The 27,915-nt window shown below is 38.3% G+C and overlaps 2 protein-coding genes across 11 annotated transcripts in view; one reads left to right on the forward strand and one right to left on the reverse strand.

The window, feature by feature from the left end:
* The window catches only part of LOC139948661 (SWI/SNF-related matrix-associated actin-dependent regulator of chromatin subfamily D member 1-like), a 148,429-nt gene that overhangs the window by 14,646 nt on the left and 105,868 nt on the right, over positions 1 to 27,915 (forward strand). The window contains exon 1 of one of the 3 annotated variants that reach the window (XM_071946881.1): positions 1,531 to 1,553. The exons of the other annotated variants lie outside the window; for them this stretch is intronic. The gene's annotated coding sequence lies outside the window, so the exon portion shown is untranslated. Of the gene's footprint in view, positions 1 to 1,530; positions 1,554 to 27,915 lie in introns of those variants that run through there. 3 annotated transcript variants of the gene reach the window in all.
* The window catches only part of LOC139949021 (steroid 17-alpha-hydroxylase/17,20 lyase-like), a 34,245-nt gene continuing 10,506 nt past the window's right edge, over positions 4,177 to 27,915 (reverse strand). For 4 of the 8 annotated variants that reach the window (XM_071947416.1, XM_071947414.1, XM_071947413.1 and 1 more), the window contains 5 exons: positions 20,408 to 20,510; positions 10,756 to 11,735; positions 9,747 to 9,899; positions 8,251 to 8,355; positions 4,177 to 7,632 (listed from right to left, as the gene is read on the reverse strand). In XM_071947416.1, the coding sequence (XP_071803517.1) occupies positions 7,295 to 7,632; positions 8,251 to 8,355; positions 9,747 to 9,899; positions 10,756 to 11,644 (1,485 nt within the window). In that variant the 5' untranslated portion in view covers positions 11,645 to 11,735; positions 20,408 to 20,510 and the 3' untranslated portion in view covers positions 4,177 to 7,294. Of the gene's footprint in view, positions 7,633 to 8,250; positions 8,356 to 9,746; positions 9,900 to 10,755; positions 11,736 to 14,573; positions 14,687 to 15,794; positions 15,954 to 18,431; positions 18,566 to 20,407; positions 20,511 to 26,421; positions 26,560 to 27,915 lie in introns of those variants that run through there. The other 4 variants (XM_071947415.1, XM_071947419.1, XM_071947418.1 and 1 more) reach the window with 4 other exon arrangements.

Consider the following 27,915-nt stretch of genomic DNA (forward strand, 5'->3'; position numbering starts at 1 on the left):
CTTTATTAAAGGCAGTGGACACTATTGGTAGTTGTCAAAGACTAGCCTTCATAGTTAGTGTATCTCAACATCTGCATAAAATAACAAACCTGTGAAAATTTGAGCTCAATCGCTCATCAAAGTTGCGAGACAATAATGAAAGAAGAAAACACCCTTGTCACACGAAGTTGTGTGCGTTTAGATGGTTGATTTTGAGACCTCAAGTTCTAAATCTGAGGTATTGAAATCAAATTAGTGGAAAATTACTTCTTGCTCAAAAACTATGGCACTTCAGAGGGAGCTGTTTGTTACAATGTTTTATACCATCAACCTCTCCCCATTACTTGTTACCAATTAAAGTTTCTATGCTAATAATTATTTTGAGTAATTACCAATAGTGTCCACTGCCTTTAAGTTAAACTTACAGACTGCACTGTATAGAAGCTCAATACCCAGATCTCAGTCAAGGTGTCTAATTTGAGAAAGGTACTTGTGTGTACCAAGCATTATGTTTTTAATCACACTTACTGACTGTGTTAGTGCTACGATCTGGCACAGCTAAAATTATTGCAAACATTTTCTTCTTTTTCAATTGATCCTATAGATATTGTGTGTGGACTCGTTTCTGTAATTTCTTGTTCCACTGTTGGGAATTTCTCTAAAACCCAACTGTAATGCTATAAATAAGTTGCGTTTGAAAGGCCATTTAGGACAGACATGTTTGGTAGTTTGTTTGTTTGTTCATTTTAGTTTTCTTTGTGTGGAATACCTTTACCAACAAGCATTGTGTCAATAATAAAATGCAGTGGGCATGGGCTTGATTTGGTGCATTCATTGGCAGTGTATGGGGGGATGTACTATCAGTGGTGAAGTGAGATACTGCCCTCTATAGTTTGATTGCACCACATTGTTACTTTAGGATGCAGTTCACATGGGCCCCCCACCCCCACGTACCAGTCTCATCCAGGATCACTGCCAGGACTGGGCTGATGAGCTTGTTTTTGTAAACTTTTTGTTCAGAAAGTGTTAACATATGCACACGGGGTGCATGGTGGGTCTGAAAGATGCTAAATGGCTCTGTGTTATTGCGGCATACATGTAAATAGAACTGTCCATTATCACCTTTGCACCTACATTCATTTCACATGGAGATTTGCAGTTAAATCCTACAGACTTAAAAACCTTCCATGCAAGTAAAGTTCACAGTGCACACTGCATTTAGCAGACGGCCGAAATTAAGCGTTATCTGTGGTTTGATTGGTCCAAGGTGATGGTTGTCACCTGTATCCTCATCACCTCGGGCCAATCAAAACACAGATATGGAAAGCTTACGTCGCTGCAAGTTTACCCAATGAAATCATTGTATTCAATGAAATTACTGGTTCTGAAAAGCACGTACTTTATCCTTTTGGATAAAGACTGGGGACCAGTCTATCCACAAGGCCAGAATGTAGAGTAGCTCAATATTTATGTTGCAACAAAGAGGGCAGCAGATACATTTTGTGTTGAATATTTTACTTTCAAAAGAGGGCAGCAGTTATATTTTCTGGCACCTGAAAGATATCCTTTTAAGGGTAAGTGATGGCATGAGATGTATGTTCACTGCAATCGTTGTGTAAGTAATTGAACAAACAAATTAATTAGATTACACCACACAATTTTCTTTTTTAATTGAACAGTTTGACTCAAAAAATACATTAGGTACAACAGTTGTAATAATACTTTGTCAAAAATCGATTTTATAAATATAAAGATTGCAACAACAAGAGCAATAATAAGGACTTCAATTATTTTATATTATTCTTTTGTCACTTAATACATAAGACTGGTATTTCCGAATAGCCTCCAAGACGAATATCTGTGTCCCCTGATCTTACATGGCCTTGTGACTCTTTCAAAAATACTAGAAAAGATTTAAAATTTCCAGGAAGACCACTGGTTTTGGAGCTCTGAACTTTTTCTGGACCAGAAATATTTTTATGAGACTTAAACATTTTTAAAGGTTTTTTTGTACATTTGCTTCACTCCATGAGGAGGATTAAAATTGAAAAGCATACATTTAAAGTGAGTTTTTTTTAAGTGTGTGTTTAAAGGCAGTGGACACTATTGGTAACTGTCAAAGACTAGCCTTCACAGTTGGTGTATCTCAACATATGCATAACAAAACAAATCTGTGAAAATTTGAGCTCAATCGGTCATCGAACTTGCGAGATAATAATGAAAGAAAAAACCACCCTTGTCACACGAAGTTGTGTGCGTTTAGATGGTTGATTTCCAGACCTCAAGTTCTAATTCTGAGGTCTGGAAATCAAATTCGTGGAAAATTACTTCTTTCTCGAAAACTATGGCACTTCAGAAGGAGCCATTTCTCAAAATGTTTTATACCATCAACCTCTCCCCATTATAATATTCGTCACCAAGAAAGGTTTTATGCTAATAAATATTTTGAGTAATTACCAATAGTATCCACTGCCTTGAAAGAATAATAGTCTACAGTCTTGTTTTGGGGTTGTCATGGCCGAGCAGTTAAGAGCATCGAGTTCAAGTTCTCGTGAGTGTAAAATTACGCAAGTTTTGGTGGTTAAGTCATGGGAGTGTGGGTTCGAATCTCAGTCGTGACATGTGTGTCCTTGAGCAAGATGCTTTACTATAATTGCTTCTCTTCACCCAGGAGTATAAATGGGTACCTGTGATGGTAGAGGTTGAGATGTGTTTGTTTAAAGGAATGTTATTAGCCCAATGAACATAAAGCGCATTGATACGGTTATTCTAAAAATGCGCTGTATAAGAACTTGTTACTTTGCTGATTAGCGTATACCATGAGTAATACCAAACCTCTCGAAGTACGGAATGGGTCCCCCCAAGTAAACAGTGTGGAGGGTAGGGGACTTCTCAATGCCTCACATGGATTATGCAAGGGCCCTTTACGTTTCGGGGCCCACAAAACTCTAACTTACAATACCCCAAATAAGCCATTTTCTTACCTTCAAAAGCACAGTCCAATGAAGATTCTGCATTCACAATGATGCGTGAATTATCTTCCACTCTGTCACATGTGTACTCTACATGCCTCGTGTTCTCATCACTATAGTTTGCGTCAGGAGCCGTAATGTAGGTTTCGTTTCTAGGAAAAGCAGTTGGCAAATGTACACGTTCCACTCGCACAACAACGTCTTTGAATGCATTTTCACGCTATAACTCAAATTACCAATTATTGATGCCATTTTGCATATAATTTGGCGTGACATTTTGCTTGAATTCTTGACATTAACAGTTTGAAAGATAATTTTAATTGCGTACACAGCAATTCATGTAACTGAATTGCTTTTCCTTATCCCTTCAACTTAATTTAGTACAGTACATACTGAACATTAATAGTTAATGTAAATAAAGTGTTTTTGCACTTTATTTTTTTTTGCTGTACCATGAATATTGTAATTGAATTCCTTATAAGTAGACAAGTAGTACCTACTTGAGGCCTATCAGGGCAGTGTCCTTTGAGGCATTAGAATGCTTAAGAAGACTGTGGTTAGCCATGTGGCATGCCGTGGCCGTGCGGTCTTGCGCACCCAGACTCTTGTTCTGGTCACTAAGTCATCAGGGTGTGGGTTCAAATGACGGTCATGACCCTTGTCCTCCCTACATGTAGTTTGCAAATATTTTTGTAATAGGGTGCCAGCGTAGAGGTATATATAAGAACTACAGGGCGCACTGGCCTATATACGCGGCCCGGCATGCGCGCATGCGGCCATTTTGTAAGTTGACAAAACAGCATCACACAGCGTGTGTTTGTGCAGCCATTTTGTAAGTTGACAAACAGCACTGGTAGTGTCAACATGGAGCTCCATGGTGTCAATAAGTACAAACTCCGACGTGTACTTTATATTCAATGCGTGTACAGAATGGTGCGCGTGTCTCCTTGCGGTCCAATACTGTGTGTGCAAGCAATATCACCAGTGCGCCCTCTAGTTCTTATATTTAACTCTATGGGTGCCAGTCAGAAGCCAGGAATCAAACCCAAGTTTCTGAGCTATCCTTGGAAGTGGCAGCACTAATTAAATATCTTTTTAAATAATAAACCATAATGTGGGTTACTAGTAGTTTTCGTTCAGTCTTTCTTCTTGAGTTATAAAGGGGTAGACATCACAGAAATTATGACAAATCCCGACTTGAGTATCTTGTTAACATACACACCCTATTTAATTCACAGAAAGTCAAAATCCATTGTGTACGTCAGTATTTTCTTTTTTATAATGGAAAGGGTTTCCCTACTTATAAGAACATGTAATTTGTTTAGATAATTTGCATGTTACATGATGTATATTAGACAAGTGAATAATTAGAAAACAATTATGTAATGACAACAAGCACCAACCGTTTAAGTTCAAACCTTTTTTTTCCAGTCGGCTTCCCCCAAGTTTACCAAATAGACATAAACTCCTTAAAATATTATAAAAATAAAGTTTTACTAAAATCTTGGTAAACCCCTTTAATTACATGCAGTTGCCTTTACCTTTGAAAATACAAGTTATTTATTCCAAAATACAAAAAAGGTGAACACTTTTATTACAATAACTTAATCCCCTTTAACACTACAACCCGACTATAATAGAACACCGTTCAATAAAATCAGTTGAATCAAAAAACAAAACTATCGATTTAAACGGTTCGGTTAATATCCACTAAATTTCACTTTTTTGCATACATTTGTGCATATCAGATTCTTAAGTGACTGCAAATGTCTAAACATTCACATCGTGTTTAAAGTGAAGAAGAACAAAGGGTTATAAAGGGAAGGTACAACAGACAAAAAACAAAATGAGATCACAATTGTCAACATTTGAAAGCTCATTTATCCCTAGCTACTGTGGAACCATCCATAATCCACTTGGTTTGTTTGTCTCCATTTGGTGGATTCATTACTATACCTCAACACTGACAATCTCACTGAAGTTTAAACAAAGGTATCCTGAAAGAGTCTTCCTGATTCCGGGAGTTTTTGTCATGTGTAAGGATTTACTGTAAATGGCTGTCAATGACTGTCAGTAACTGTCAATGACTGTCAATATATGTCTGTGATGTCATAATAAGAATGTAAAGTATGTAAAACAAATAATCAGACTCTTTGTCTTTTTCTTTTCTTTCTTAATTTCGCAGTTTAGGGATTTTGTGTAAATTATGGGGAAAATGTACTCTTTCAAAAACTGACGATGAACATGTACCCTCCCTTCAACCATATACACCAATTTACAATAAATATATGGAAAATGTCCTTAATTAAAATTATTATCACATAATAATATAGTTCACTAAAATAGAATATTTACAGTCTAGTGGCTACTCTTTATATTACAAAATTACCGTCTAGTGAGAAATACTGATTATCGTTTTAAAACCGTTAGAAGTGAACATTTTATCATTTTTTGTACATTAAATTTGTCAGATGGCTATTATTGTTGTCATTGAAGTTCCAACCATTTTTTTAAAGCGCTGACTTGTTAATTTGTTTTCGTCCTCATTGTAATAAGCAGGACTTCAGTGGCATTGACGTGCAGAGTGTCCTCAGTTGAAATATCACAAGTAGACTTTTTCATTTGACCCAATTTCTGCTTCAAAGGTCCATCAGACGGGTTTATCATTAGTCTCACTTGGGATGGGCCAACTTAATTAGATTAACACCAAGTAGTTTGGCAGATTGTTGAAGTAGAAACATCCATCTTTGCCAGAGATGATTTTGTTCAATGTCCGAGTAAAGAGTTGACATTTATTTGCTTTATCTGGGTTTATTTTTGCATGTAGAAAACTAAACAAACAGTGATGTCTGAGGGAAGTTAACTCTAAGATACAACAAAAGTATATTATTTACAACATCTGTTTTATCATTTGAAAGTAGTTTCAAACTTTTGTTTTTTTTTGTTATTGTCTTTCAATAATATTGTTTCAGCAAACTGAAGTGTCAACAGATCAATTGCAAATGTAAAGTTTGCAACTTTGTGAATTGTAAATTGAACATTATTTTTCTCCTCAGAAAGAAACATACCCCCTGTTTTCGTAAAAATAGAAATTCATCTGCAGAGTTACCTTTTTCAAATAACATAAACCTTCCAATATGTGCATTGAATACAATTGATTAAGTAGTATTTTGAATACATTATATATGCTTATGACTTTTAATTCATCTGAATTTATTTTGAGAGGTAGGATAAATACATATTGGTCGAAATTCAAAATAAAAGGACACATACTTTACATTTGTAATTTTTACGCAACTGAATACAAACATTTAAAACATCTATTCCATGACTGATGAGAGGTTGGAGGAACTGAGCCAAAAGGTCAAAGTTCACACAGGTGCAATGTGGAAGATTCTAGAGTTGCCAATTGGCTATGATTAGTCACAAAATGGAAAACAACTTGACAGTTTTTTGTCGTTGCTAGATGGCATTTTGCCTCCGTTTGTCAAAAAATCCTCACCCTCACCATAAAAATATTAATGTATACTCTTAAAAACAACAAACTCCCATTTCTCCTTTAAGTAAATGTTTTCTCTGAAGTCCCCTTAAAATGTCAAAAACACAACCTTCACCTGAAATTATTTCTTTAATTTCACTTAAAATGTCAAAATCACAACCTCAACCCTAAATTATTTCTTTAAAATGTTGAAAGCCAATTACCATCACCATCAGTTTGCTTTGGTCAAAGCACCAAAACACCGTCACCTTTAACTTTTAATTCTCAGATTTTTAAAGATGTACAAATAATAGTGTATGAATACTAGCAGTGTTGTAAGTAAGCTCATGTACAAATGGCAGTTCCCTCAATAATAGTTTCTAACATTTCGAGAGGAAAAACTCCATTATGAAATAATAAAACATTTTAAAAACATTTTTTTTACCAGAAAAGAGTTGTTAAACCATTAAAAAAGGAGAAATACATACATAGTTGGACAGAATTGCGGAACGAAAAGTACTATTCATTCCAATCAAAAGTCCATAAGCTATTATTAACAAATCAACAAACTTGTCTGCAATGTTTTCTGTACTAAGTCTGAAAATCTCTCAGATGTCATGTGAAATGGACTGTTATCTTGATCAGCCTTCTGGATTGTTCTTTCAAGTCAAAATCAATATTTTTGGGGATAGAAGGAGAAACAGTCTGGCCCCTTGTTACGATGATGAGAGTTTGTATTCATGGATGTTATTGCATACGGGGGTCATGATCTTGATGGTGCTGGAGTGTATTGCTTAACAGCTTAAGGAATATACAACTCCTGTTGTACCAACCCTTTTAGAGTACAGATTCGTGGCAACCCTCTCTAGATGTACATTGCTCGCTCAAGTGCCTTAATCTTATAGGGTTTAGGGATGAGAGAAACGGAAGCCATTCCTTGTAGGTCTACCTTAGCATTGAGCGGCAGTTGGAAGCAGAATCTCTGGAGCAGCTTGCCCAAGATCAGGAAGAGCTCTGACTTGGCCATGCCTTTGCCGATGCAGCTCCTCTGGCCGGTCGAGAAGGGCATGAAGAAGGGAAACTCGGACATGTTGCGGAGTTTTCCCTCTGTGTCTAGGAAGCGCTCAGGGAGGAAGTCGTGGGGTCGATCCCAGATCGCCTCGTCATGATGGACAGCCCAGAAGTTGGCCATAACTTGGGTTCCTGATTTGTGGAATAAAATAAGAAAACAATTTTGATCAGGAAAAAAAAAAAGGAAAAAAAAAAATTGTTTTCTTAATGTCAACTTTACTATCATGTTTTGTGCATAATCATACTTGGACTCATATAATTATACATTTGGTGTAACTTTACTAAACAGCTGCACAAACATCATTGCAAGTGGTCAAAATATATTAAAAGTAAAAATACAACACCAACACTGTATGGTGTCAGAGAGCTAGCATGCTGCCACTGGCAATTGTAAATAGCGCCCTCTTGTGTCTGTGGTGCAACCTCATTTACATTGCTCTGAACTTTCTGCCAATGGTAGGTGATGTTGGTTTGTGGCCAACAGAGGGCACTGTTACAGATGCATGCAGTGAAATCTACAACCAGGTACACTTTGTGTGTACTAACCACATAGGGTACATATCACAATGAATACTAAGATGAACTGAACTAGAAGAGCATTGACACTCCTGTTATCAATTCTTCAATGTGTTTTAGCATCACCGGTGGATGGGACTATATTGACTTTATAAATATAAACATTTTGAGATGTTTAAAAAAAAACCATAGTATAATGGAGTGATTTTGATGTGAATGCCACAAGTTACTTACCTTTAGGGATGTAGTACCCTCCGACTCTTGTGTCGACGGCAGCTGCATGTGGTACCCCTAGGATGGTCAAAGAGCTAAACCTCATGATCTCATATACTGTAGCCTCTGAACAAAGATAAGAAAGATGGACAATAATTAGAAATTGTATTAAAAAATACAAAACAATCTACTGGAAATCGGCTCCAAATTCTACATGTAACCATGGCATGGCATGAGGCAAGGCAGACAAGTCTTATCCCAATCTAGCGAAGGTTTAATGGAGTTCTGTGTGAAAAGTTCTATCTATTGGAAGATTGTGGTCAAAAATGCCTTCGGAGATCAAATGAGCTGATGTAATGTGATATCTGGTGCTAGTGCAGGCCTGTATGCTTCGTTTTTGAAAGGCCAAGGGCACCAAGGCATTTTCTCCTTTAGTAAAGGGCACCCTATGAGTAAATTGTAAATTTCTACTGGAGCATTTCAAGGGCACCAAGGCAATGACCAGGGGCAACGGAGGCAATCGCCTTCGTTGCCTCCGTGAAGTATCAGGCCTGCTAGTGATTGTGTAAAATAATAAATAAGGTGTAGGAACGTTGACTTACTGATGAAAAATTCCTTAAGTGAATTCAAAAGAGTATTATAAGGAGCAGAATGATAAAGTGGAATCAATTTATAATGTCATTTGATTGTTTCCCTTTATTCGATCGGTGACCTCCTCTCTTCCGTAAATGGGGTTGGCCATTGTGTCAATGTAGCCTTGTTGTCCTTCAGTTGACAGCATGGCCACACCACATAAAATTGATATCATGCAATGTGTATGATAAGCACAATTGATATTCATGCCATTTGACATGAGCGTCTCATGATGGATTTTGCATTGGAGTTGTCTATAGCGGTGACATTTGTATGGGATTTGGTCCTTGGTGAATGCCCTTGCATCCTTTGTACACATGAGCTGAATCTTTATCAAGGTAATCCATAATCCTTATCGCTTTTCTTTAAAAAATCTACCGGCATTATAATCAGACAGTGTGGACTACAGTCTGAATGTCATTGTACTGCACAGTATAATGTGTAACAACACTCAGTTGCATGTTTTGCAATGTGTTGTACTGTTGTTGTTGTTCTTAGGTTTTGGTTTGGGGGAGTAGAGGTCGTTTTTGGTATGTTCAACAGTCGCTCTTGAGAGAACTTATTACCCACTCACTCAGGGAACTTCATAAGCTACTGATTAGAGAATCAATTAGTTTGTAAACTTGCTTGTGAGTAGGAGGTAGAAGGGACATAACCCCATTGTTGCTTTGAAAGTTGCCATCTTGTAGGGCAAACCGTATGGGCGTCTAAATGCGAATACCAAAGAAGCACGCAGCACATAGCGTTCCCGGTTTGTTTTCTATGGCACATGCACGCACGCACACTCGCGGACGCCATGTTGTTGGGCAGGTTTTTGAACGGTGACGTCATTATGTGATACGGTATATACAGAAAAGAGGAAAAACAAGTTTGAGGGAACTTACCCAAATATGGCAATGAGGATTTGCTTTCCAGCGTGAGTGGTCCATCCTTCCCAAGCACTTCGTCAATCTGGTCTTGCACTTTAGCTTGTTTCTTAGGGAATGCTGCCATGTACAGTAAGCCCCACTGCAGTGTATTGGCTACGGTGTCCGTACCTTAATCAAACAAAAATATAAATATCGTCGGTAAGAATAAGTTGTAGTAGTTTTATTATTTTCAAGGGGGGAAATAGGTGTCTTTTGTCAAAGACTTTCATGAGTGTCAGTTAATTACCATTTGAAATTGTCGCCTTCAAAAGTAGGTCAGAAATGTGGGTTCATGCTTGAAAAATACAAAACAAGTTTGGAATTTGGAAATGAAATATGCAAATTATACGTTAATCTGCAATTTGAATTTTGTTTTTTGACCGCGTTGTAATTATTCCTGTGGGCAGTCAATAACTACACACAGGAAATGAGGAAAAATGATTTTCAGACAGTAATTACACTTGTTGGAATACCGTTAATCAAGTAGTAAACCACCAGGGAAATCGGCCCATTTGTGATAAAAAAAAGGTATTTATAAGCAGTTGACGCATAAACTTGTGTTAAGCCACTAAATATTATCTTGTCATAGTGTAGGTTTTTTTAAAGGTGGGGTTTGGGGACGGATAAGGTCAAAGCATCTTTTTTGATATGATTTTTGTTTGTCTTCTAGTTTTACACACAACTTGCGGGTCTTGCCAGGAATGATTTTTCTTTTGGAGGGGGGGGGGGGGGGGGGTCTAAATAACTAGTTTTGACATAATGGTCTTAAATACACACACAATAAAAGTTGTACAAGTGGGTCTGCAAATATTTGTTTGTTCTCAGAGCAGAGTTTGAGAAGTTCACATCACTACATATTTTAAGAAGTATCTGATGATGATCTTCTTGTGGGCAAGCCTCGTGCTTTGATGACATAGAGAGGTTATACAGCATGTAACATTTTTGTATGAGGGAGAGAGAAAGAGAGAGAGATATAAAAGCCAACCTGCAAAAAACATGAGCCACATGTTGATGATGATGTGCTCTGGTGTCAAGACACTCAGTGAGTTCTCATCCTTCTCTTGCACTGCTTGCTTGGCTGAGGCCAGCATTGCATCCAGCATGTCCCGCACCTCACCGTCCTTGTACGTGGCTACGTGCTGCACGTACTTCCTCATCAGCAGTCTGTCTCGTTTGTCCTTTGCTTTGAGGAGGCTATCGAACCACTTGTTGGGGAAGTGCCTTAGCCATGGCAGCGCGTTGACAGGGTGGACTGGTGAGATCACCTTCAGGATTTGCGCCGAGTAGTCCAAGATCTCATGGAGCTCCGGATCGTTATGTGAATACCGCTCCCCAAATGAAATGTTACAGAGGATGTTAAGTGAGGCCAGGTACAGATCCTGGCAAGGGTTGAACGCCTTGCCGTGATAGTCCAGCATTTTGTTAATAAGGCAGTCGGCCTCCTCGCTGATTTTGATGCCGAGGCTGCTGTTGTTTATCACTCTGAGGGCGCTACGGCAAAGTTTTGTGTGCAGACGCCACTGATTGGTGTCCTTGCACGTCAAGAATCCTTTATCTCCGACTAGGACATCCATGCAATAGATGTTCGGTCTGTGGGAAATGTCCAAGCCTTTGTACGCCTCCTTGATCACCTCACAGCTGTTGAGGATGACGACACGTTGTGATCCCAACTTGATGCTGAAGATGTTGCCGTACTTCTTGGCCAGTTCTAACATAGAGAGGTGAGGGGCATTGCAGTCAATGCTGAGTGCATTCCCAATGAATGGGATGGAGGACGGCCCAGGAGGCATCCTTCGGATAGTGTAATCATACTGTTCCTTGAGGTAGTACATAGCACAGAGCGCCGTGCCACAAAGTGAAGCTGTGAGGATCATGGTGACTCTGAGAGTGGTTGTCGGTTAGCACGCGTGTGTCCACCAGTTGGTGATCCGATTGGTGACAGTGAACTTGTGCGCTTCAGTTTGCCTGCAGAAATGACAAATCGGGAAAAAAAGGGAAGTTATAGTTTTTTTAAAACATCACCAACTGCGAAGTGATGACACACAATCTCCAAGCATTTATGAATGATGTCTGGCCGAGACAAAGTCAAGCTGAAGCGTCTCCTCGTGTCTACCAGTATAAATCATTATTGAGGAGAGAAGGAAGTGTTTAATAGTACCCAACATCCTTAAGCGTTGATCCTTTATAATGCACCCTATGTACATGTTTGCACAAGCACAATTACACATTCACAGCCTTGTCCAAAGACAAGTATGTCCTTCAGTTTGAGGTTGGAGGTTTGGGGAATTCAAAGAAACGGCAGCTTATAAAGCATTAAGAACACCCACTGCATGTGGTTTATACCTGCGTGAGTTAGACATGGATTTAGTTCACTTCCTGTGTTCTCGGATTCGATCTTGAAGTCGGCTGTTAGTTCAACAACTGCTTGAGTTTTCATGGAACCTTCTGAAACCTTCTTGCTCTTTCTGACTCAAAGTCAATTTAACTTGCGTCAGAAATATTTTTCTTTACCAGAAAAAATTCTAAACCACAAACAAAAAAGGCACGATGTGTAAGATGGCGCAAACTTGTCACTGCTATGAACTATTATTTCCAGAACAAGTTCAACCACTTAAAAGAGTATGATGAGAGTTTGAAATGTGGAGCTTTTTGAATACTCTTTATGAAACTGAAAAATGGATGTTTATACATTTTTTTAAAGAGACATTTTACCCTTTTGGATTTTGGAACCAGTTGATTGTTTTAATTCTTATGAACACAAATGAAGATATAGCCTACATGTACAACAAAACTAACCCGTGAAAATTTAAAATCAAAACGTGGTCAAATACTTGAGATATTGACAAAAATCCTGAGCGGTTATTGCCTCGCCGGAAGAATAATCCATAATTGGAATACACAATCTAAGCATCGTATCTGACAGTAACGTATCTCAGATTCACAAACTTGGGGGATAAAAACTAGTATCTTTTTCCACAACCTCTTAAAGTGAAATGATTCTCAAAATGCTCTTTATTGTTAAAAGCTGCTGAACTTCTAACCATTACTAAGTAAGGTTTTATTGCTATGAATCGTAAGACTGATTACCAATACCCATACCTTCCCTTTAAGTGTAGACTTAAAGACCCTGGACACTTTTGGTAATTGTCAAAGACCAGTCTTCTCACTTGGTGTATCTCAACATATGCATAAAATAACACACCTGTGAAAATTTGAGCTCAATTGGTCGTCAAATTTTCGAGATAATAATGAAAGAAAAAACACCCTTGTCACACGAAGTTGTGTGCTTTCAGATGCTTAATATCGAGATCTCAAACTCTGATTCTGAGGTCTTGAAATCAAAGTCGTGGAAAATTACTTCTTTCTCGAAAACTACCTTACTTCAGATGGAGCCGTTTTTCACAATGTTTTATACTATTAACAGCTCTTCATTGCTTGTTAACAAGTATAAAGTTTGATGCTAATAATTATTCTGAGTAATTATCAATAGTGTCCACTGCCTCTGGAAGTGTTTTACTTTTTGTATAATTGTGTGGGAGAGTAACAGGAGAGGGGGTGACTAAAAATAGTAAACTTCCCGATCAAGTTTAACTTCCCATTAACCTTAATCAAAGTTTGAGTCTCCGTGATCTAGATTTGTAAAATCTTTATCTGCGGTGTCACTTACCTTTCTGTGGCTTCCAAGCATAAAAATAGTCAAATTACCGTTTAGATATTAGATACCTTCATTTCCTCAGGGGTGTTATTGTGATATTATACCTAGTTCATTTAAAGACACTGGACACTTTTGGTACATGTAATTGTCAAAGACCGGCTTCTCACTTGGTGTGTCTCAACATATGCATAAAATAACAAACCTGTGAAAATTTGAGCTCAATCGGTCATCAAAGTTGCGAGATAGCAATGTAAGAAAAAACACTCTCCATTGCTTGTTACCAAGTAATGGAGAGTACTGGGGAATTTTGATGTTATAAATCCTTGTAAGAAACAACACCCTTTGAAGTAATTCAGTTTTAGATAAGCGGTGATTTTTAACCAACAAATTTGAATCTGAGGTTGAACATCTGAAAACTTGCGATTCTATGCAACAAAGATGTTTTTTTTCTTACATTATTTGCCAACTTTGATATCATTTGAGTCAAAACTGTCAAAAGTTCCTTATAAATAAAAAATCAAATCACACAAACACATCCGCAGAAACATTCAACAAATTACTCCCCAAAAGAAAGCAATACAATGTAGGCATAAATTGTTAAATAAAGGCAAACAAATATCCCTGTAAAAATTAAATTAAACAAATACAAAAGAATGTGTATACAAAATAAAAGATTTCTCCAAAAACATGAAGAAAAAAAATAGTTCATGTTCAAAAATAATTAATAAAGGTTTAAAATAATAAAGTTTTTTTTAAAGTGTTAAAAAAAAAAATGCCAACAATCACCACAGTCAAATGTCGCAAATGTGTTGTTTCAATAAGAAGAAACTAAAAATAACTAGTAAAAATTTGTTGAATATTTCTGTGTTGTTTCAAGTTATTAATGACAGATGACCATTGGTACTTTTCAGCCAATAAGTAAAAACAAAGTGCACCCCTAAAGGTTTGACAAAGTTCAGCGTGACAGTTGATTTAATGCTGTAGGGCCTACACGATCAAGACACATGATCGCACCCTACAGTTCCAATGAACGTCACTGTTACAGTCGGAGTTTGACTGAACGCCTAAGAGCATGAATCATGTAGCTCGGTTACATGAGTGTAACATGTATCGAGCTACTAATTGGTAATTGTGCAGTAAACGCTCACCTGTTGACACACACACACACCAATACACGGTACGCACTTGGGGCTCGATGCTTGTCAAACGACTTTACAGAGACTTGTGCCGGGATGAAGCAACATGTATCGCAATGGCAAGGCTGGAAACCAGTGGCCCTATTTATACCTTCTTCCTTGGCCCAAAGTTATCCCCATCACATTTGATTTGCCCACTCTTTGCAGTTTGCTTTGTTCCTTCGATAGCTTGATTTGTGTTTCTGGATCATTGACTAGGCTGAATTGGGTCATGCATTGGGTCTTCTTGATTATGAAGCGTTTAAGCATGTAAACGGGGTCACTGGAGTATCATTTGTGCCCTCTTTTTTTTCGGAGGGGGGGGGAGGTTGACTCAATTATCAGTGTGAGTGGCACCTTGCATAGGGGTGTGTATATTTTTAAGCTAAATGGTTCCAGTGACTTTCAGTGTAGTTTAATGGATTGGATGGCTGACACCCATCAACCACCTATCACCACCAAGCAAACGCTGGGCATACCGTCAGCGTATACGCACATGCCCGTCCCACCACTTTGGGATATTCGAATCACACCTTGTCATCATTGGTAGGAAATCAGTTCTTTATCAGATAACGGGGACAATCGAGGGTCTACTTTACATGAGTGCCTCGTACGAGGCTTTCAGGCGATGGTTGCTCGGGTTTTCGTAGCCCAGCCCACTATAGACAAAAAAAATTCTTTTGATAAACCAATCAAAAAAATTTGCCCCTGCACACCTGTTAGACTATTTCAGAAAAGTTGGCCGCATGTGGGGTATAATGCAAACATTGTTCACACCCCTTTTGGGGTACAGGAATGTTGCACCTAATCAACAAAATGTGTGTCCTGCAGTTTTTCGTGTCACTTGGACCCACCTCCAGGTGTTTGCTTTTCACAATTTATGATCAACGAAATTACACAACCTTGTTAGTTTAAAATTAGTTTGGTTTGTATTGCAACCCTGAAAATCTTAGTGGAGGTTAATGCACGTTGCACTTTGAAAAATGTAGCACAAATGGTTTCAAATTCCTTAAGACAGTCCCCCCCTTCAGCTTCTCAGAAACAAAACAAATAGTTCATTGCCTTCTTTAATGTTCGTGCAAATGTTACAAATTTGTTTGGGGGAAAAGAAAAGAAAGACTTGTTTTCCAATTTTGGAAATAAACAACTGCTTGGAAATGATTAATATCTCAAGATCACAAATTACAAACCCACCAGGCTGTCCTTGTGGCGGCAATGGTTTCTGTTCCAGATTTTCTCCTCAACATTTTCTTTTCTTTCTCCCCTTCAGCAAGGCAGTGTTTTCTGTGGTACATAGTACGACCATTTAATTTTCAAGGTTGTCCCCCGACAGAGTTCAGTAGTCGTGTGGTCATAGAACTCCTGCACACAGACTCACAGGCACCGGCACTATTCACAATATATTTGTTTGTACCATTGTGCAAAGCACAGTATATAAATGAACACGCTACCCCCCTTCGTATGCTTGTGGCTAGGGTTTGTCAATGAGGCCCCAGTATGCTCTGATCTAGGACTAGGTCACGTCGTGACGCCACAGTTGTTAACAAAATATTGGCTAAACAAATAACACAAAGTTATGGAGTGAAATGAAACAAGAGTCTTCATCAACAGGGGGGGGGGGGGTATTACTGTTGGGATGACCAAAGAAGCAAATCTGCTTGATTTACATGTATTTGCATCCCATCCAAATCAAACCCTTTTTCTTATTCCGATGGAGAATTCCTTGAGGGACTCTATGCTCCAAAAAAATAATATTATAGAATTGCTGAGCACAAGAAAGTTTAGCTTTTTACAGCAGAAGCTGAGCCCAGGCCTGGAATTTGTTTTGTTGTAATAGCATAGGGCTGTTTTCCTGTTAAATAGGCCTATAAGGTCATTTCCATAAACAGAAATGTTAGTTTGTATTAGAAAATAAGTGGTGGGTAGCAGTGTCAGTCAGGTAATTGCAAGGAGGAAAAAGTGCTAGTACATTTTATTTTCCAGTTTGAATTAGAACATTTCATGGGGCAATTGCCTCTGTTGCCTTTGTTTTGTACAAGCCTGTGTGTTATGGAATCAGTTTTTGTATTTTTGTGAATTGATGCCTCACAGGTTGTTTAGATACATTTTAAAATGGAAACCTCTTTAATACAATGAGCTGGCAATACAAGGAATATTTGCATTTTAATGTGCCAGCGGTTAGCCACCATCAACAACAATTGTTCTGTTGGTAAAAACCGCTGTGAGGTATTGAGATAATGAGGGTAAACAAACACTTCTCGGAAATGTTTGCTACTTGAAAACAAGTTGTAGGAAAGTTGAAATGCAGTGCATTCAACTTAACTCTCAGAAAAAGATCTCCAAAGTAGTAATAATATGAACACAAACTAAATCCTGGCCTTCTTAGGTAACATTTTTTCAGTGAAAGCTTTTGAAAAATCTTGTGGCTTTTTTTGTGTGTGAGCCATGTTTTGTTCTTTTTTAAGGTATCAACACTAACTTTAAAGAAATGTTTTTTAGGAAATGAATTGCTCCACCTAATTTTACCTGACAACCCATGGTCTATCATTGTCCACGCACCTCGTGCATGTGAGCTATTCGTACACTAGCAACACTCACTGTGTACACATACACCAATCCCCCATGCATCACCACCGCAAGTCAATACCCTACGTATTACAACTACCCATTGTGAAACCAAAATATTGTTCCCGAATCCCTTGTGGCAAAGTTGGTTTTTCCACCATTGATGCCTATAGATGTATATGTACATTCTGGAGATGTGCCCAGAGGTACAGTGTATACTGTATGACATGGCCCAATTCTGGAACGAAATTTCATGTCAATGACCTTTTAACCTGGAAACCTGCTTTGCTGACTGTAATGCTAGAGGAATACCCGGAAACCGGTGGGCAGAACGTCAGATTGTGATTGTCAAAAAGAACTTGGGTTTTTCACTGAGTATACAACGTCAACAGTATGAATGTAAAGTTGCTGAGCAGAAATGGAACATGCTTTAGAGCCATGTTGGTCAATTTTTGCTTGCCATCATGTTCAAACAGGCAGTTGTTTGCTAAGCAGAAATGAGCAGGATACCAGTCACAATGTGACATGGTAGTAGTTTGGCCGGTTATCTTATTCTGGTAAGCATAGTTTTATTGTGCTTAGCTGCTTGTTTTGTTTTTAAGTAGCTCTATGAAACGGGGCCCAGATGGTAAAGTAGAGTTTTGAGTCAAACTTTATTAGTACACAGGAAACTTTGACGACTGACAGGTGTCCCATCCGAACTTTAACTTGATGAGGCGTCAATGCCTACATATACCATTCCCAAACTCATCCCATACTATCCCCAGAAAACATGTCAGAAGAAGGGGATTGTAACATACACTTCCTACACTGACACAGAAGTTATTTATTACACAAAGGTTTAATTCCTATGGTGGCTGTGATATGTTACATTAATGTAGTTAGGAAGTCTTATTGAATGACACTTTTTTTTTGCCACACTCTCTGTAACAACATTCACAGGATCATTTTTAGATCTTCCAATTACTGAACAAATTACGTACGAAACATGTGATTAACAAAAATTGTTGACTTGAAAGTATCAGAGACAACCTGCAGAATATTTGTTTGCACTACATGTAAGTTTGATTTTAAATGGAAATTAAAAAAAAAAAGAGTAAAAAATGATGGTAATGGCCTGTTGTTTAAATCCTACTCGAGTCTTTTCTAAAAGGAAAAGATATTTTTAAAAATTTCTTGAATCTTTGACCGATTTGTTTGCAAGCTGATAGAACCAGACAGATGGATGCAATGCATGCGTAAATAAATGAGCATGAAATGACTTACCTTTGTCGATAATCAAGTTGATTACGCAAAAGTTGTTACAGAAGAAATTTCAAAATAAGATCTGTCAGGAAAATATCAATGGTGATCCAGCACCAGCAGCGACCAGCGCTTTATGTATTTTATAAAAAAATATGAGTTGATTTGTTGGGGGATGGCGATCCAGCGCCTATAGCGACCAGCGCTATGTAAAAGTTATGGCAACCAGCGCCTTAGAGATCTAAGTCCTCTCTCTCTACATCAGCATTGTTAACTACCAATCTTGGCGCGCATCCCCCTGTACTTATATAGCCTGCCATTCCCAATCCCGGGGGTGGCTGAAACAGGTCACCCAGGTGCCATGCCTGTTGGGATTAGCATAGCGTATAATTATCCTATATCGTAATGCGGAAATTGTCAATAAGGACAAACTTAGTCAAACATGCGCACAGTTTATATTTGTTGATGATTAAACTTGTAGGGATGGTTTTTGGGGCATGACGCAGAACTGCTAAGCAATTGTCACATAACCCAGTGCCTTGCTTAATTGGAGAGTGTGTACGTATTTCACCAGATGGGTGTAGTGCGCTATCCTCAGTCAAGTGTGCACATTGGTCACACGTCTACAGCACGTCTTCAGTGTGCCTACGATACTACAACCTAATGGTGCAGAATACATTTGTGGGTGTATACTATATCTACTGACGTAATTGGGCTTTTTAGTTGACTTAAGTAATTTGACATACAAATCCTATAATGAGTCCTGCTTGACTGATTAGCGGACACTCATTGCTTGATTTCATGCGGTTGGTGGGTGATCAGGTATGCTAAACATAGAAACACTCGGTTTACCAGTCGGGGCTTAATTTTACCATGGAGGTAGATTTTACAAAGCCTGTAAGCATTCAAACTTACTAAGCACAGACAGATCTTGCTTAACAGAAACTGGTTACCAACCAAAATTCCATAAAGTTTTCATTGCTGCCACTTTTATCCCACTAATTTGTTTTGCTTAGCAAAGAAACTTGCTAAGCAGTATTTTTTTTGCTTAACAGCTTTTGAATCTGGGCCCAAATGAAACTGTTCTAATTTTGTTTACGATTTGCCACCCTTCGCTTAGCATACTTGTTATTATCCGCTTACTTGCTTTTTGAAAAGTTGTGTACTTGGTGGATCCTAATACTTAGAAATGTTATCAGCCCACATGAATGGTTTACACTCCAGAGTTGGTCTAATCATCTCACAGCATTTACTAAAGTTCAATTCACCATAGGGTTTCTCTGTGAGTGCCCTGACACACTTCCCACACTGTGCATAACATACTTGTACACACCATGCGCCCTATACTCAAGGGGAACTAAACATGATTCTTTTTGGAATACATTTTTGGTATCACAAAACTGAAACAAAAATTTGAACCTCCTTAAAGTGATCCCCTGGCTGCCGCTTCCCAGGTTGTATCGTAATATTGGTGTGATCCCTGACTACACGGCAGTTAACGGTTGTATGCCTTCTAAAAGGCACCCCCGAACAAAGATATTGACAAAATAGGGACACCGCCAATATAGGTCTAGATAGCTCAGTTGGTAGAGCGCCGGCACGTTAATCCAGAGGTCAGTGGTTTGAATCCCACTCTAGTCAATTCTTTAACCCCAAAAATCATTACAATATAAAAGTGTTACATTTTTCAGCTACTGTGCTACACCAACTTTCCTCTGTAGTAGATAGCAATAATAATGCATTATTATTGCTATCTACTACAGACACAAATTTGCTAAGCATCAAAAATGTTTGACTTGCTTCTGCTTATAGTTCCCTGCTGATTTCTGCTTATTTATATGTAAATAAAACCATAGTTTTCTGCTAAGCAGGTTCGTGAAATGTAACCAATTATATCCGTTAATATATTCTGTTGATTGAAAGTGAAACTGAGCTTACAGTCATATATCCACAATGTGGTAATAAAAAAAATCAACTTTTTACTACTTAGTTTTTCTTACCTTAGTTTTGTAAGTGTGCTTAGTGAAGGTTGACAGTCTTACGCTAACTGCATTCATGAACAGCATTGGCGAGAACTTAGTCCACAATCAGCATTGTCCATCTCTGTAGAGAAGGGGTCACCAGTTACACTTGGTTAGTTTGACGTAGGATTAAGAAAATGTTCCTCAGAGTGATTGACGATCATTAGTTAACACATGTGAACATGGCCCACTATTGAGTGTAGTTATAGAATTCCACTCTGGGCTACGCAAGTTGTTGTCGGCTCCCCTTGTACAATGAACCTCTCAAAACCAACTCGGTTTTACTGTTGGAGAAATAGGGGGGACGAAAAGACCCGGCATGCTTTTTTTCAAGTGAATGTTCCCATTCAAATGGTGTTTGTTTTCGCAGCGTCCGTGTCCAACTTGACTGTTCATTGACACGCAGTCACCACAAATTTTTGCAACAGTGTGATGATCGAAGTTGTAAACGGTTATGCACGTTGTCCGTCAGTACCAGCAGAGTTTGAGGCTGTGATTTTGATGAAGAAAGACACATCCTTAAATACCCCCTTGACGGGGGTTGCCTACTCATGCTTGCCTGCTAACTGTATTTGCACTACACTGGGCTTTGCTTGCCACCCACATATTTCAGGGCTTCAAGCAATGCCATTGGCCCATTTGATCCTCCGTTGCCGGGGGAAGGATGCTTGCGAGATGTGCTATTGCCAGGGTCGGGGGCGTATTTTTTTATGCTCCACTTTCCTACCCTGTTGTCTCCCACCATAAGAACCTGAAATTCATTTGAAATATGGACCACTTGTTTGATGAGTGTGACACATTGGGTTTATGAGGACTAGTCATACAAGAAAACATTTCTTGTTCACCCAGTTTATTTTTGATAATACAACTAAGCCGCACATTAATCGATAAAAAACCTTCTTGGGATTTCTGGAACTCGTTCTAGAAATGCACATATTTTTATATAAGAGCTTTTAAAATGCCAACAAATCAAGAATGTTATAAAAACCTAAATCCTCTAAAAGTGAGAAAATGTGTCGTCCCTTGACGAAAACAAAAATGAATGTGTTTTGTAACATGCAAGTCGCATTACAAAAGGCTTTTTGCGTGGTCACCCCATGCGAAGTTTAAATGACAGTATCATAAAAACGGTTTTAGCTAGAGGGAATTGTTTATGGTTCGGCATAAATATTGGTCACATTCCTTGAGATGTGTTTTAACAGTTTGCAGCTTTTTTGTTTTGAGTAGGGCTGTTGTGTTGTGAAGATTTTTCCCATGCTGTAACGACGATCATACGATCACTGTGAAATGCATGTTGGGCGTAGATCACCGTGATTCATCGTTGCTTTTCAGTGCTAGCACAGGTCAGGGGTCATGTCGCAGCCGACATTTGGCAGTGCGTTGCATTCCACCGTTAACATACGCCAGAACATAAGTGTGACTTACTACTCACGAACGATTCTTATTGTCGGTTATCAATAAACACCTCTACATGGTTTCTGTCTTTTGGGTTTCTTTTCGTGATGTTTCATGACTTGAGGCTAATACATGAAATGTTGTTTTTTTCTTCAGTGGGCTAGACTTTTTGGTATTGTTCGTGATGTTTGTAGAATTAGAGCAGACTATTAACGTAAATGTACAGTGACTAGCGGAGGTGTTTAGCAGTAATTTGAATGGCATGGGGCAAAAAAACAAATGTAAAATACTGCGGCGAGATGCATGAAACATTTGTTGATCGATGAATTAGTGGATTTTATACTCATTATTGAGGAGGCCTTTCCAAGCATAATCAAAAGGTGTAGGAATGTTTTAGGCAGCTTGGAGAATAAACTGGGACGAGGGAGGTCATGGTTTCCTTTAGCGGGGGTGGGGGATGGCTGGCATGTACAAATGTTTAGGAATCTCAAGTGATTCTTGGGCTGTGGTTTGATTACATTAACCAGAAACACATTATAATCAACACCCACACCAAGAACATCAATCACATTACTCTAGTTCTTCAAAGTCTGCACTGATTATCAATTCACTATTGTATTCATATCAATATGTAATTACTTATAAAAACCATTAGCGGACTTGTTCCACAGTACATCACCGATCTCATACTTTCCTCAGTCATCTTCTTGTAAATTACTGTCTCCAAATAAACTTTATTTTCTGATTTATTGATTGATTGATTGATTGATTGATTGAATATGGCCTATTGACAAATACCAGGGGCCGATTTCAAGAAGCAATAAAATTCATCACAAGACACGCTGACAGTATTAGGCATACCATAGTGATTTGTATTGTGACATCACACTTTACTTGGCAACTATGATTGATTGGCAGTTAAGATCAATCTTTAAGCTCTTTGTGAAACGGACCCCAGGCCTTGAACCTCGCTCTTGTAGTGTTGTAGGGGCACTGCAGTTTCCCTCTGGTAAGGGGTACTCCTATTAAAGTTTCTATGTAAACCTTGCAGAAGGCACCACAGCAAAAGCACAGGGCACCACTGCATTTTCTATGGGTGCTGTGGGTTATTTTCAGGCCTGAAATACTGTACTCAATGTATTCCGAGTACACTTATAATATTAATTTTGGTTGTTTACCCATACACTGATGTGTGTTAGCACTGTATACTCAGTACTTTCCTGAGTACTGTGAAAAAAAAATATCACAGGCATGTTACTCGGGTGGGATTTGAACCCACGACCCGTGCAATTCTAGAGCAGTGTCTTACCAACTAGACTACCGAGGTTGCCCGGCAGCTAGAGGCAGTTCGGATCCTATGTTTTGGCAGCAGGTACCGCATCTCTTATACACTTATAATGTACGTAACTGTTGATCATCTTGAAATGTCAAGCCTATTAATTTCACAAAAATATTTTGCCAAATTGTTGTCTTTATTAGGGAGAGTCTGATAATAGGCGTCCATTAGTAAAAGAAACTGTTTAATGCTGTCACTCACTGCTAATTTGGATCTCTTCTTGTTGTACAATGCCTTGATTTGATACACGGATGTTAGCGCAACGTGTTTACAGATGAACATCATGTAGACTATGTTAAAGACAGTGGACACTATTGGTAATTGTCAAAGACTAGCCTTCACAGTTGGTGTATCTCAACATATGCATAAAATAACAAACCTGTGAAAATTTGAGCTCAATCGGTCATCGAAGTTGCGAGATAATAGTGAAAGAAAAAAAAACCCTTGTCACACGAAGTTGTGTGTTTAGACGGTTGATTTCGAGACCTCAAGTTCTAAATCTGAGGTCTCGAAATCAAATTCGTGGAAAATTACTTCTTTCTCAAAAACTGTGGCACTTCAGAGGGAGCCGTTTCTCACAATGTTTTATACCATCAACCTCTCCCCATTACTCGTCACCAAGAAAGGCTTTACGCTAATAATTACTTTGAGTAATTACCAATAGTGTCCACTGCCTTTAAAAATGATGAGCCAATAGAGTAATTCCTGGTTACCGGTCATAGAGATTCTAAATTAACAAAATATTAATGAACTGTGCATCTCAATTGAAACCATCTTGCACACCCACATATTCTCCCATCTTAAACAAATATATATATAAAAGAAACCAATAATAAATATTTATTTATGCCTTCATTCAGGATAGTAGTAATAACGAATTATAACTTAGACCAAAGTTTTCAAGTAAGTACAGAAAAGGCAGTTGTTAGGCAGAATATGTTACACTGAAATGGTTACAAGTTGATTTTTGTTTTAATATCAAGGGTTCCTAAAGTGATTTATATCCTGTCCATAGCGAACCGATTTAAAGTTCATGAGATCTCTTGGCAGCTACACCCATCCCGAGGATCCCCGCACTGGAACATTGACGTACACAGTGTTGGCATAAATAGGTTGATGGACTATTCACACGTCCCATGTAGATGAGGATAGCTTAACCTGGTTTACTAGAGAGAGGGAGATGCCACAACCACAGGATCCTTGGCCTGAATCCCGCAACATGTGATTTATTGTATCTAGTACAAAGCTAAAAACACAATCGCCAAAGTTATGGTTGACTTTTTAATGGCCAACCCAAGTCATAACTGAAAACAGTTTCCATGTGGAGGGAAAGAATTAGGTTAGCGTCAATACAAACCACCACGTATGTATCTGGTTTTCATAGGTTTAAAAGTGCCACGCTCAACTACACCCTTTGTGTCACCGCGTGAAGTCTGCCTATTTTTTAAAGTGATTGCTTCTGTCGGGGAAGAAAAAGACCTCTCCCACTTTTATTGGCGGAAGTATTTTGCCTGTTTTGTCACAGCCCAATAATCAGTACAATGTGGGCTATTACATGTACCAATGTTGGCGTGTGCATGACCTAGATTCCATTGATATAAGGTGCATTTTATAGCCCCTCTGTAGCGCCTTGTTGGGCCCGCACGAGCCCCCCTTCTCACACACAAGATCTGGGCCAGTGTACACAGAGTGCCAAAAGTACGTGAAGTCACCACTTCAGAGTTGTACCAAAAAAGTAGTAGAAGTAGATGGTTCAGAAGCGGGTCAACCGATAAAATATATTATGAAACCCTCTCATGTCTTTTTTAGTTGGAATCTTTCCAATCCTCTGTTTTACTAAAAAAAAGTATCTCCCAACTTTGTTAAAGGCAGTAGACACTATTGGTAATTACTCAAAATAATTGTTAGCATAACAATTTATTTGGTAACTAGCAATGGGGAGCTGTTGAAACATAGTATAAAACAAAACGTTGTGAGAAACGGCATCTGAAAGCACACAACTTCGTGTGACAAGGGTGTGTTTTTCTTCCATTATTATCTCACAACGACCAATTGAGTTCAAATTTTCACAGGTTTGTTATTTTGTGGATATGTTGAGATACACCAATTGAGAAGACTGGTCTTTGACAACAACCGAAAATGTCCAGTCCCTTTACAAGATTGGGTGATAATATTATCATGTAATTAACAGCATAAACATCACCTTAAGGACAGGGAAGAATCAGAAAAGGGTTTTCAAAAGGTAATCCATTACAATCCTCTAACTAGAAACTTACAAAGATGCCTCAACCCAATTATTTGGACTTAAATAAGATTTGATCCTTTTGAATTCATCGCTTTTGTAGTAAGATACAGAGAAGGAATTAAGTTAAACTACCTTTACCAAGAAACACTTTTAGATTTGATTAACTCTCTACTACTGAAGGAAGAGGATTGATGATGTTATGTGTGAGCAAGAGGGCCTCATCTGTTACGTTTTTAAGTCTCATTTAAAGATACTGGACACTAATGGTAATTGTCAACGATCAGTCTTCTCACTTGTGTATCTCAACATGCATAAAATAACAAACCTGTGGAAAATTTGCGCTCAATTGGTCGTCGAAGTTGCGGGATAACTATGAAAGAATAAACACCCTTGTCACACGAAGTTGTGTGCTTTCAGATGCTTGATTTCGAGACCTCTAATTCTAAGGTATCAAAATTAAATTCGTGAAAAATTATTTCTTTCTCAAAAACTGCTTCACTTCAGAGGGAGCTGTTTCTCACAATGTTTTATACTAAAAACCTCTCCCCATCCCTCGTTATCAAGTAAAGTTTTATGATAATAATTATTTTGAGTAATTACCAATAGTGTTCACTGCCTTCAACACTGTCACTTTTTATAACATACACAGCTACTAACAGTTTTACTGATGTACTTCCCAACCACACAAACCCAAGATTAGACTAAAAGTACTCACTTGTAATTGTAATGATCAGAGATTGAGTTAAATAGGGCATCGATCGTTTTCTTTCCATTTCAAGTCAACATGTGTGTGGTACATTAACACATATACAGCAGTTGTTAATTGGCGCACTTGTTGCATGTGTTATGACATTGGTTGCTTAGATGCGACTGTACAATTGATCAATGCACACTGATGCATGCCAGATACATACGGACTTGGATTGGAGCAAGACCTCATTAACCACACGTAAACTAGCAAATTAAAAAGAACAAGTGGCTATAATTAGACCGTCATCCTCACTAATTTAACGTTACCTGTTTACTCGTCGACGTCCACATTTTTGAAAGATCACTTCTTCTTACATGGTTATGTTCCAGAACTGTCCAGCGTATCGTATGCTGATTTTCATCTGTTACCAAACGGTCCTAAACAGTATGTTTTACCCACTCAAGTGTGTGTACATAGCTCTGTGCAATGTAGTTCACACCTACAGTACAAGACTTGAGTTTGAAATATAAAAAAATAACTATGGCATGCACTACACTGTTAGACTTTGACCATTCCGACACGACAAGTTGTGCAGTTTATTTTTCGGATGGAATTTAACTGATTAGGAAAAGTACAAATTGTGTTTTAATAGGAGCGTTTGAGAATAGCGTTAGGAATGCGGCTTGTACACCTGCCGGTAAATTGAGGTTAATTACATGCGTATAAAGATTTATATCTTCTAGATTGGCGTTGTGAACTTTTATCAATTGACCGCCATCTTTTGTTGTCATGATCCCTGCATGCTGAACAGTAATAACCGATGCCGATTCTCTTTGATTCGAAAAGGGGCCAGACTAAGCATTTTGCAATTTCAGCCTTGGATTGGTTCAAGATTGGGAGAAACTCAAGAGATGAAGGCCCATAGTACTTAATGCAAACAAATCTTTCAGGAATCAATTACACTTATCTACATGTACAATATTTTCTTTGAGTAACAAAACAACATTTTGGAATTGTTATGGATAGACGTAACAAACGTTCATTGGTGTAAGTTTGTAAAGTTTAGGGTAACCCTATTGATGTGTCATTGATGAAATCATTTCCTTATTGACATAATGCTTAATTCCAAACAGAGGTAATATATACCTTTATCATTTGGCCATTATCTTATCACGTTCCCTGTATCCAACCCACAGTAATGGGTGTTAATATTCATTGTATAAAAAGGAACCTGACTATTTGCCCTCCCAGTCTCTGTGTGGTTAAATTGCTTTGGTTATACCGAGATTAACTTCCGATTCTGCTCTCTTCAGCTACAAAGTATAACTTGAAACACTGTGGGAAAAAATACCAGCTAAAATCATACACTAACATTTTAACGCTTTTTCATAGTGTCTTAAAAAAACATCCTGTTACTTGTATGTATATTATCTGATCAAAAACTGGATTTGTGTACACTAATTAAAGTTCAAACAGAAATGATGTGCCAGTAACCTTTGACGTAGACTCCTTTCTTGTTTGGGCTTCGACACTTGACTTAGATTCCTCTAATGATAATGCCCCTATACAAAGATTGCATGCTGTGGAGTCAACTGCTCACACAATCAAACTATAACCCTTTTCACATTACTCTATTGCCCGAAGGTAACCCCAGGGATAAACGGCCAGCCCCTTTCACACTTGGATCGCTTTCCCCCGGATCTACCCTGGTAAATGGGCATAACCCGGGAAATACATACATGTAGTTACCCCTGCTCTTGAGTGGGGGTGAGGGGTAAACCCCCTGCTATTCCTGAAACGTGCAACCTTTTACCTTTTCA

Source organism: Asterias amurensis, chromosome 16 (assembly GCF_032118995.1).
Source record: "Asterias amurensis chromosome 16, ASM3211899v1".
Lineage (NCBI taxonomy): Eukaryota > Metazoa > Echinodermata > Asteroidea > Forcipulatida > Asteriidae > Asterias > Asterias amurensis.